Source organism: Rhinopithecus roxellana, chromosome 21, assembly GCF_007565055.1.
Source record: "Rhinopithecus roxellana isolate Shanxi Qingling chromosome 21, ASM756505v1, whole genome shotgun sequence".
Classification (NCBI taxonomy): domain Eukaryota; kingdom Metazoa; phylum Chordata; class Mammalia; order Primates; family Cercopithecidae; genus Rhinopithecus; species Rhinopithecus roxellana.
In genome coordinates this window covers 14,995,805-15,006,980 of record NC_044569.1, presented here as the reverse complement: position 1 = coordinate 15,006,980, position 11,176 = coordinate 14,995,805, and the positions used below count along the sequence as shown (strand labels likewise).

The 11,176-nt window shown below is 41.3% G+C and overlaps 1 protein-coding gene across 3 annotated transcripts; it reads left to right on the top strand.

Moving 5' to 3' along the window:
• Nucleotides 1–2,623: 2,623 nt before the first annotated feature.
• On the top strand, nt 2,624–11,173 carry MYL12A (myosin light chain 12A). Of its 3 annotated transcripts, none has more exons than XM_030926011.1 (4): nt 2,624–2,725; nt 8,199–8,394; nt 8,840–9,001; nt 10,682–11,173. In XM_030926011.1, the coding sequence occupies exons 1-4, from the start codon at nt 2,636–2,638 to the stop codon at nt 10,852–10,854; spliced, it is 621 nt and encodes a 206-aa protein (XP_030781871.1). In that variant the 5' UTR covers nt 2,624–2,635; the 3' UTR covers nt 10,855–11,173. The 3 variants fall into 3 exon arrangements, with proteins under 3 accessions (XP_030781871.1, XP_010351499.1, XP_010351498.1); XM_010353197.2 differs by having other exon boundaries at nt 2,668–3,048; XM_010353196.2 differs by lacking the exon at nt 2,624–2,725 and adding an exon at nt 7,158–7,285.
• Nucleotides 11,174–11,176: the final 3 nt, after the last annotated feature.

Here is an 11,176-nt window from a genome sequence, read left to right as displayed (position 1 = left end):
AGCCTGCGCAAGAGAGTGAGACTCCATCTCAAAAAAATAAGTAAATAAAAGTAAAAAAATAAAAATACAAAAAAAAAAGAATTTAGAAAAGTAAAAAAAAAAAAAAGAAGAAGAGGAAGAGAGCGAGATCTCTCTGCCACATGAGAACACAGGAAGAAGGCGACCGACTATCTGTAAGTCAGGATGAGGGCCTTCAATCGAATTGGCCAGCACTTTGATCTTGGACTTTCCGGCCTCCAGAAGTATGAGAAATAAATTTCTGTTGTTTAAGCCACCCAGTGTATAGTATTTTGTACAGCAGCTAAAGCAGACTAATAACAGAATTGAAAAGAACAGAATAGAAAATTTTGAAAAACATTATAGGTAGTCAAGTATTTCTTAGTGAAATAAATTTCTTACTCTGAGTGTTGGTCAAAAGATTGAGGGAGGATGGCTTGAGCCTGGGAGACGCAGGCTGCAGCGAGCTGTGATCAAGCCACAGCACTCCAGCCTGGGCAATAGAGCAAGACCCTGTTTCACTCTATTTGGAGCAGAATTCAAGTCTCCAAACTTTTAGTAAAAACGTGAGAAGGAGATTATCACGCGGAGGTAAAGATCTCCCGTAGGGTCCAAAAGGGTAGAAATATCAGAAAGAGTCAGAGGCCTTTGATGGTGGGTCCAGTCATCAGAACTGAATATCAAAACACTAGGTGGACATTTGAAGAACATTTTAACGAGATGTTATTTTTCCACATTGGTTGACTAACCGTTTTTAAATCCATAGTTGTGGAATGAATAAATGAATGAACACAGACCACACAATTCCCGTTCATCTTCAATCAGCCAGGCCCTCTGATCACCTCCAGACAATCAGGCATGCTGCTCCCTGTGCCTGGCATCTCTCTCTCCTTTTCTTTCCCCACTGAATTAATTCTAGAATCAGCTCTTTAACATCCCCCGGGGGACACCTTCCACTAGTTCCCAGACAAGTTTATTCTTCGTTTGTGCTCCTTCAATAGGCCCTAACTGTACCCTAATTATTATATCTGTTCCACCCGTGTTCCCTGACACCCCGCTAACTCCGCATTCTTTCTATTCCCCCCGCCTCCATCCCCAAGGTGGCAACAACTATGTTCTGTTCCAGAAAGCATAAGCCACAGCCCCCACCAGAGTGTTTGGCAATGCGGCTGCCGTTTAATACCTGCTGACTGAGTGGGAGGAAGACAAGGCAATTACCTGACTCAAAGAGAAGCAAAAGAATGCTGCCTTCAAGCTGAGGGGAAGACTGAATTGTCCGTTTCCTTCCGCTCTAAAGTGTCCTCAGGAGAGGACGTTGGCGGAGCTGGTGCTCTCGTGGTGGCAGGCCACCACCCTGTGGAGGTGTCATGCACTGCAAGTGCTCGCAAGCTCCAGGAACAAACGCAGCCGCGCAGTTGTCTGGGGTTTGCCCCGTCGCTGCCAGCCCTCTCGCTGAGTCCCCGCCCTCGCTGATAAGAGCCTACTTGGGACCCCCGTTACGTGGTTGGCTTCCCAGGACCTGCCCTTAAAGACTCTGATTTAGTGCGTTGGAAATGACGCAATTATTTTTATTTTTAATTGGTACCCCAAGTAATTCTTCCCATCAAGGAAGTCTGGGAAACAAATCATGTTTGTTTCAATCACCTGTGGAACTGGAGCGATTTTTTTTTTTTCCCCCCAGTGACTTTATCACGAAGTTAACTTTGGAATATGCTAGTGGTTAATATACGGAATGTTCCCGAGATCCCTCAAGAAAGAAGCTACGAATACTTAGAAGATACTATTCCGCAGCGTTTACAGACAGTTAACACTGTCCATTCCAGAAGGATTCGAGTGACGGCCTGCTTTGAAGGCGAAGGCCACAGGGTAACCCAAGCTTCAGAAGGGTTCTGGCCACGGGAGCCACACTGGTCACTCTCCTAGTGCTGGGATGACGGCTCGAGTGTTAGAGGATCCCACTCACTCCTCTGGTAGATGAGGTCAGAGAGCTGAGGGGGCCAGGACAAGTCTTCCTTATCGGATTCTGGGAAGAAAAAGAGAAAGTCCTCCCGGACTTTAGTAAGAGTCATTGTTACGAATTGTTCTAGGCAAGGAGAACTCGGGAGAAATAGGCCCAAGTTTTGATTTCTGTTTTCACCAAGCCGCAAGTCCTAATCGTAGCAAGAGGTGCGGGGGAGTCGCCTTCCTTCCCGCCTAGTGGGACCCAAGTCAGGCTGTCTTTGTTAGCCAGGGTCAAAGAGGCTCTGCCAGGAAAAAACGACGGCAAATATTTTTCAAGAGGGAGGAAGTCTCCAGCCACTTGTGACCTTATGAAATCCGTCTGGGCCAAAAAGATAGTGAACGCTTGGCTGAGGGCCCCAGGGACACACGTTTCCTCCTGTATGGAGGAGGCGGGACTCTTCATAAAATTACACTGCACACAGAGCTGGCATCAAGGTCCACTCCCGGGCTACACACACAGCTCCGAGGCCCTCAGGCGGAGACCCAGAGACCGCGAGGGGCGTCAAGTGCAGGCACACTACCGCGGAGGCCGGAGCCCGGCCTCGGGGCGGGGCAAGGGCCAGTCACGTGTGTCCGCCGCCGTCTCCTCGATTTCCCTACAAGGACTTGGGCCGACGGCCCCGCCCTTCGCCGTGCCATGGAATGTGCGACCAAGCAAAGCCACAGGACGGACGCAACCATCTGCGGAAAAGATAGGGGGGAGGAAGGCTTAACACTGCAACAAGAGGTACAAAAAAGACGGAAACTCAGTTAACAGGACCCAGCGAACCATTATATATTGCTCTATATTCTAGGTCGCCCGCTTTACACTTCCTTCTCGTGCACTTGGTCAGTACCGCGCTCGCTGACCACATTGGCGACTTCCCTCCATGTCGCCCCTCCGTGAAGTCTGGCCCACTCTGCGGGCCAAGAAAGGTGACCGGGCTTCCTTCCGGCTTGCTAAGCGGAGGCCGGAAGCGGTGGTTTTTAGCGGCTCTCTGGGTAGTAGGGTGGTGTAATAGCGGCAGCGAGGGGCTCGCAGAGGTGCTCGGATTCTCGTAGCTGTGCCGGGTGAGTGGCACTCGCGTTTGGGCGCGGGACACCCATCCCGGGGACCCGTCTCCGCGGGGCAGCTGGAGGGCGGCGGGGCTCCTGGCGCCTGGAGCGCACCTGGGCAGGTGTGCCACCCAGGTCCCCGGTTCTGGGATCCGAGGCCATGGCTGGGAGTGGCCCAGACCGAACTTCGCTCCTGTGCCCAAACTTGGAGCCCGGGAAATGCGGCCTCGCTCACTGGCGCCTTGATCTTGGGCGACTGCCGGGCCCGCGAAACCCGACCCCTGCAGAGCTGATTCCGGGACTATTTTTGTTTCTAACGTCAGCTTGCCCGATTCAAGAGGGTTTGCGCAAAAAACGTAGCCCATTGTCCCCCCACTGCAGCTGTTGTTGCAGCTGTGTGGCTACATTTAGTAGGAATAACCAACTCAAATTGGGAAGTTCTTCAACTCAGTACCCGCTCCTGTAATTAGAACTTTTTTTCTTTAAGCGATGAAATTTTGGACAAAGAGATCTGGAGTTTAGTTTGTGGCTCGAGGAAAAACTCCAAAATATAATGCCTTGTCCCATTTGGGGGGAAAGTTTGGGCTAATTCAATTCGCCATGGAAGTGTTTTCTTTTAAAGTAGTTTAGTAGGTATATGAATGTATCTGTCAGTTTCTTGACAGACCTATGGATTTAGCAGAGATTTTAACTTAAGTGCAAAAAGTTTTATATCTAAAGGCGAATAAAGCGAATATTTCTTAAAATTATTGGTATTTGTTTCATGTTCTGGAAGGGCTCTGATCAACGGTCATCAGAAAAGCACTTTATTTTCAAAAGCGAAGCTTTACTGGCAAGTCAGCCCTAACAGCCAATTGTCTGTCCAGTGGTGAGAACTTTTGGGTGTGGCAGTCCTAGAGAAGGAATCCTACCTTCAACCGGAAGTTTGCATAAGAAATGAAAACTTGGTTTACTTGGAACGGAAGCACCAACTTGAAAATACACTTTTTAAAAATTGCAGTTAGCACCCAGAAAATAAATTAAACTTAGTTTTTTTTTTAAGTGCATTGATTAAATGAGGCGGTGTATTTGTTCAGGGTTTAAAAAGCCGACCAAATGATAAGTACTATCACACTACGCAGTGTTTTGTAAGATGGTAGTTTTTTCTTGAAGAATATCTGATATTTCTTAGAATATTATCAATCTGAGTGTTCGTTTTGTAGAAAAAGTTTCTAGGTTATTTTGCATTTATTGTCACTTTGTAAATGCTGGACTCTAGGGTTCTAACCAGAGCACTCTAATGTATATATTGGTATGGATTAATCCCATTTTATAAGTGAACATAGTTTCAAGAGATCTAAAAAATCTCGTGTCCTTTGGTGTGTGGGGAAAGCCACTTTGAGGATCTGTTCCTGTTTCTGCCACCTATTAATCTAGTCTAACATTTTCTTTAATCGTGTTGTGTATCTCTCGTTATAGCCTATGATGATTCTGAGTTAAAACACAAAATAAACAGATTCATTGCCACCAGCGCTCACCTCCTCTGACTTAAAAAGAGGTTATGCTCCTTTAGATTAATCTGTAAACTCAGTCTCCTGACTGCCCTTCATCCACTTTCTCATGCTTCTGAAATCCTCTTCTATTTTGTAGAAGCCTGTTCTTAAGTCTCCTTGCTTTACAGTTTCATACAACATATACTCCTTCACACCAAAGATCTTTCATTTAATCCTTCAAAAATAAAGACTCAGGCCGGGTGCGGTGGCTCAAGCCTGTAAACCCAGCACTTTGGGTGACTGAGGCGGGTGGATCACGAGGTCAGGAGTTCAAGACCAGCCTGGCCAAGGTGGGTGAAAGCCCGTCTCTAATAAAAATACAAAAATTAGCCAGGCGTGGTGGGGGGCGTCTGTAATCCCAGCTACTCCGGAGGCTGAGGCAGAGAATTGCTTGAACCCTGGAGGTGGAGGTTGAGATCGCGCCACTGCACTTCCAGCCTGGGCGACAGAGCGAGACTCCGTCTCAAAAATAAATAAATAAACAAATATAAATAAATAAAGACTCGACTTTATGACTGAAGAGCTTTCGTAACTTGGAAACCTCGGGTCCTTACCTGGCGATCTTTGCATCCTAAAGAATAATTACACTAACAGGAAATCTTTTCAATTTATTTTACCCTAGCTTGCTTTTTGTAAAAAGCACTTTTGACTTTTTTAGATTAAGGAGTATACCCTAGTTTTCTAAACTTAGATGAGGGTTGTGCATTTGCTGAAGGCTTATTATATGAAGAGTGATAGTCTCAGTTGTTTGTGGGAAAGTAAAATGAACAGCAAACTAGAATAATAGCAAAGAGGACCCTGACAATATCAGAAATGATCTGCTCCTTGAGATCATAGCACTGTTCCTGATTTGACTCCCTCCACCATTGTTTATTCCCCCCACACTTTTAGTTTGGTAGGAAAAAAACCCACAGTTTCTGTATTTTGGAAAAGTGACTGAAGCCAAACTCCCTATCGCTGAAAGGTGTCTAGTGGAAAATAACTCAGATCAGAATCCAGCCTCCTCGAAAAAGTAAAGGCCTAGGCAGTAACTTGCTCAACATTACACTATCAGTTTTTGGTAGAATTAACTACCTTAATTTGTTAGAATTGAGACTAACACCCAAATTCTTAATTCTAACTATGCCTTGTAGCTTCTAAATGATCCCACACTGGGTTTTTCAAGGTCTTCCTCCTCCCCAATCACTTAAGTACTCAGAAACATCTTTTCTGAACTCACAACATTTAATTATTATGTACCATCTTACGAATTATTTTTCATTATTGTCACACATTGTTTTAAGTTTAGAGTCATACTTCTGGAATGAAAACTATGACTCATTTCATAAGTTGAACCAATCATCTCATTTCTTTATAGTTGCCTCCCCAACTGTATTTTAAGCTCCTTGAAGATAGGACACATGCCTTACATTTCTTAACTCTTAAGTAGTATTCAACATAATTAATATGACACTTGATACATATTAGTGTAATTAACTGTTGATAATAAGATTGATAAGATTACTGAATATGCTGAAGAAGAGCTCTATATGAGGCCATTGTCAGTGCTGACAAAAAAAAAGAACTTTTTCACTTTAAAAATCTATTTTATAATACATTTACAAATTCAAAAAAGTGCATGATTAAAAGAATAGGAAATACATCAGAATTCAGAAAACATACTACTTTACAACCAAACCTAAACATTTTGAAAAGGTATCTAGAGGACCCCCATCAATTTAGTAATATGAGATTTTATATAATAGATTAAAAAATCAGTTGTGGCAGCCGTTTGACCTCATCAGTTCTTTGTTCTTAAAATAGCTGACATTTCTGCATCATTAGGGAAAGACAATGTTGTCACACAAAACAGACTATTTTTAAAGATGTGCTTTGGCTTGCAAAGGCGTGACATGCCTAAAATATGAAAGCGATATGGACTAGTAAATGTGTCACACATTGGGTCTCAACCTCTTGCTGCAAGTCCTTGAGTACATTTAAGAGATGGAGGAATAATATACTCTATAACTCTTTGCCGTTTTTAACGACAGCACTTAGAGAGGAAAGTACAACCCCATGTTGTTTAGATATGAATGGGATTTACTACCCTCAAAGGTGTTATAGAATGAAAATACGCATTTATGAATGGTTTAAGTCATGAAAGGCAGCATCCTAAAAGTTGATTAAAGAATTCTAGGAAATTTGGGAGCAGCATATATCATAACTTCTGTGCTGTGTAGGATATATCTTTTCAACAATATATTCCAGTTGCCATATGGTGCTATATTGGATGGGCTGGAATTTGTGACTATCCTTTGTGGAATTTCCTATTAAAATCTGAAAACAGATTTAGCTTTTAAAAATTTGAGGCAGAGCTTTTCTGATCATTCCGTAATTGTATTTAGTCTCGACAATGTGGTTATAATCAAGGAAATAATGTAAGAAATTACTTTTTAAACACATCGGAAACATATTCTTAGGGTCACTGTGGAGTGCTGAGATCTAGGTGGTAGTTCATTCTTTGCAGTCCACAGACTTATTTTTAGAGCAGTGGCATAGTGTTTTGCCAGATCATAGCTAAATGTTTCAGAACGTAAGCTTTAAAATTGTTATCCTGGTCAGAGTGAAATCAGTAGTGCCTATTTTAGACCTGCTTGGAAGAATATAACTCAATGCAGTGTCATACTTTTGCTGCTGAGCGGTTTTGCAGGCTACCATCTTCACTGCAACTCTGAAGGATGGTATGGTAGAATTTTATTGTCTGATGACTATGGAATTTTTAACTTCAAACAAATTTTTGTAGTTTTTAAAAAAGATTGAGTATTGAAAGGAAAGTTGCCTTTTTATTTTAGGTATTACTGGACATTCTTTTTAATTTTAACTTAAATTTTACTGGGATAAATTGAGATAAGAGAGCAAAGGTAGTTTCTACCTTTAAGATGTTTTCTAAAACATTTAAAATTGTTTTAAAAGCTTGTACTCTGATTTCTGTTTAGAGGTCTTAGATACTTCCAGTGATTTAGTGTGACTGTAATACAAGAAACTGGTTTGGATAGAGTGTAACGTCTATAAAAACTGTAGATGAATTCCCTTCAGTTTTTTAATACTTTACTGTTAGCCTTTTAACAAATAGTTTTCTTGAACTACTTTTGCCTAGAGGTGAGGGTACAATAAAAAATGTTAGTTGAAAGTGGAAGAACAATATTTGACAATAGAGATTAGGAGATGAAGACCTGTTCCATCAGTTAGTCGTTCTTACTGTTCCTCACCTTTCTGTCCACCGTACTATGGAATAGCCAATTTAGGCTAAGGCTGCAAAGGGTGGACCTACTGAAGATGAATTAGTATCCCTCAGCACCCCTATAGTGCTGAAGTATAGAACTTGGGAGTTTCCTAGGTAACCAATTTTTTTTGGTGCTTGGTTTTTTTATTGTTATCAAATCAGCAGATTTGGTTATCAGCTGTTGTTAGCTATATAGCAGTACGGGTCATATGTAATCTTGTTGACATATGTCTTCTAAAGACACATTTCTGAGTAGCTCAAACATATCAGGAAGGCTGATTCTGTGTACTTTTGTGAATCATTGCTTTGATTCAAACTTAAGTAATCTTAGATGTTGATTTAGTTTTTATTGTATTTCCTTTCCTAATTAGGACTTAACCACCACCATGTCAAGCAAAAGAGCAAAGACCAAGACCAAGAAGCGCCCTCAGCGTGCAACATCCAATGTGTTTGCCATGTTTGACCAGTCACAGATTCAGGAGTTCAAAGAGGCCTTCAACATGATTGATCAGAACAGAGATGGCTTCATCGACAAGGAAGATTTGCATGATATGCTTGCTTCATTGGGTAATGCTCAGTTTAAATATTAATCTATTGGATAGAATTTCCACGGTGCCTTTCATGTTGATTTCATGAGTCTTAAAGCTCTGTAAAGCCTGTCTAATGGTTTGAGTAAAGTGTGGAACGGTGTTTCCCACCAGACCACCAGCAGATTCCTGACCCTGTCTTAGGATTGGGTTGGGGTTCATGTGTGTGTGTGTGTAAAAACACTAATGTAGATTATGGAAGCAGTATTATTCCTTCTGACATTCCAATGGAATATCATATACTCTCCAGACTCTTTAATAGGCCCTATTCATTAAGAAAACTTTCCCCCCAAGTAGTTTTGCTATCATGAGTGCAAACAGTAAACTGTATGAATGATAATCTTTCTTACCAAAATGTTTACTGTCATTAATAGTTGATATGTATTATAATGTAATTAAAATTATGACCCCTTTTAAAAATTTAGGGAAGAATCCAACTGATGAGTATCTGGATGCCATGATGAATGAGGCTCCAGGCCCCATCAATTTCACCATGTTCCTCACCATGTTTGGTGAGAAGTTAAATGGCACGGATCCTGAAGATGTCATCAGAAATGCCTTTGCTTGCTTTGATGAAGAAGCAACCGGTAAGTGAGAGGTAACCTTTAATTACAAAGTGATTTAATTTTTAGTTATGATAACTAAAATATACAGTGACTTAAAATATGATAACACCGTCAGGTTTGTACTACACCTGTTTTTTTAAACAGAGTTCTCTTGGCATGTTTGTCACTCACTTTCTGCTTCTGCCCTAAGTAGTAGTTTACAATGAATAGGTTGTATTTGAAACCTCTTTGGGAAACTTGTATTACCCCTTTCCTAGCATGTTACCTCCACAAGGGTTAGGCTATCAGAAAATATGTATTGAATAAAAAACTTTTAACAATAATCTTGATGAAGTATAAATTGTTATAGGCTGTGGCACCACTACAATCCTGTGTGTGTTTACCAGGTATCTGTCAGCTCTCAAATTGTTTAAATCTGACACTTAACCTCTGTTTTAAAATACACCCAGTAGAACTTAGGGTCTGGAATTAGACTATCTGGCTTCACATTCCTCTTCCACATAATAGCTGTGTAATTTGGGGCAAGTTGCTTAACTTTCTCTAAGCCTCTGCTTTCTTATTTGTAAAATGGGCAGTATTACCTACCTCACAAGGTTGTTGTGAGAATTAAATGAAGTGAGATGTACATGAAGTACTTAGCATACTGTGTGGCATAGAGTTAACTCTCAAAAAAACAACATGTAAACTATACAGGGGCCTGATCCTTTGGCAGAAGTGTATGTAAGAGAAAACATAATGAGGGAATATTTTCCATGACACCCAACTCAACATGGCGTAGCCAAGTGTGTTTAGTGAAGGAAGGCACAATCTTGGGTTGCCTGCATTAGTGGGACTAGTTTAAATACTGGGTGGTTGCCAGGGCCTGCTGATGGAAGCATGGTCTGTGGCTTTAAAGGCTCCCCACATGTCCATGCCAGTTATTTGGGAAATCTTAAAAATACCAATACCAGAAAATAAATCTGGGGTGACATCTGATTCTTGTGGGCAGGCAGGTTTTATGAGAACCCTGGTATCAAATTCCCAAAGTAAAGAGGACACCTTTCATTTTACCTCCGCACACCTCCACTGCCTGGCACAGTGCCTGCCACATAGTTAGTGCTCAAATATTTATTCCATGTTTTTGCATGTGCTGGGACTGGCCATATTTGTTATAATAATTGGATTTGTAAACAGTAAAAATCTCATTTTACATCTGAGAAAACCAAAGGTCAGGGATAAAGTGAAATGCCTGAAATAAAATAGCTTGTTAAAACTGGGCCTCAGGTTTCCAGTATTCTTTCCACTGTACCACTTTATTGATGTGTATGATGTAGTGTTGATTTTAGCGTGGCAGGTCAATGTTATTTGCTTGTAGAATAACACGTGACCATTCATGCCACTTTCAGGAACCGTAAGGCTTATATTCTTTAACCATGCTTTTTATTACTTTGTTTAGGCATAGGTTTAGTCTATTATCAAGAGATCAGAAGCTGAATGTGGAGGCAGAATGATAGAGCAGAGCGATACTGCTAAGCATCTGGGCATTTTTCTAGACACTTCCCTGCTGAGGCGGTTTTAAGTAGGTGGACACCCTGTAGTTCATATATTTGCATGTTTATAGTTTTTAACGTACAGAACAGCATGCTTAGTTGAGTATAGATATTCTTTGTAATTAACCCTCAGAGTAGTATGTATTCTGATCCCTTGTTCTTTATTCTCCAGGTACCATTCAGGAAGATTACCTGAGAGAGCTGCTGACAACCATGGGGGATCGGTTTACGGATGAGGAAGTGGATGAGCTGTACAGAGAAGCACCTATTGACAAAAAGGGGAATTTCAATTACATCGAGTTCACGCGCATCCTGAAACATGGAGCAAAAGACAAAGATGACTGAAAGAATTTCAAATTCCAGCCAAACGTTTCTTGTTGCCATTTTGGGTATTTTTGAGATTTTCTCTTGCATGCCCTTAGCGTTACAGCTTTTGCATTTCCTGTTGTATTTATTCTCAGCCATTTTGGGCATATGTATCTTTATACTCAGACTGGAAAAGGGACTTTCTATTGATATCATTTTCAGAATAGAAAATAGGGTAATTTAACCTACCAGCCCTTCCCCCCAATAACTGTGGTCTATACAGAGTCAATATATTTTTTTCAGAGAAAGTTATTTGCTCAATTTTTTCTGAATCATAATTAAACTTTATGATAAAATACTT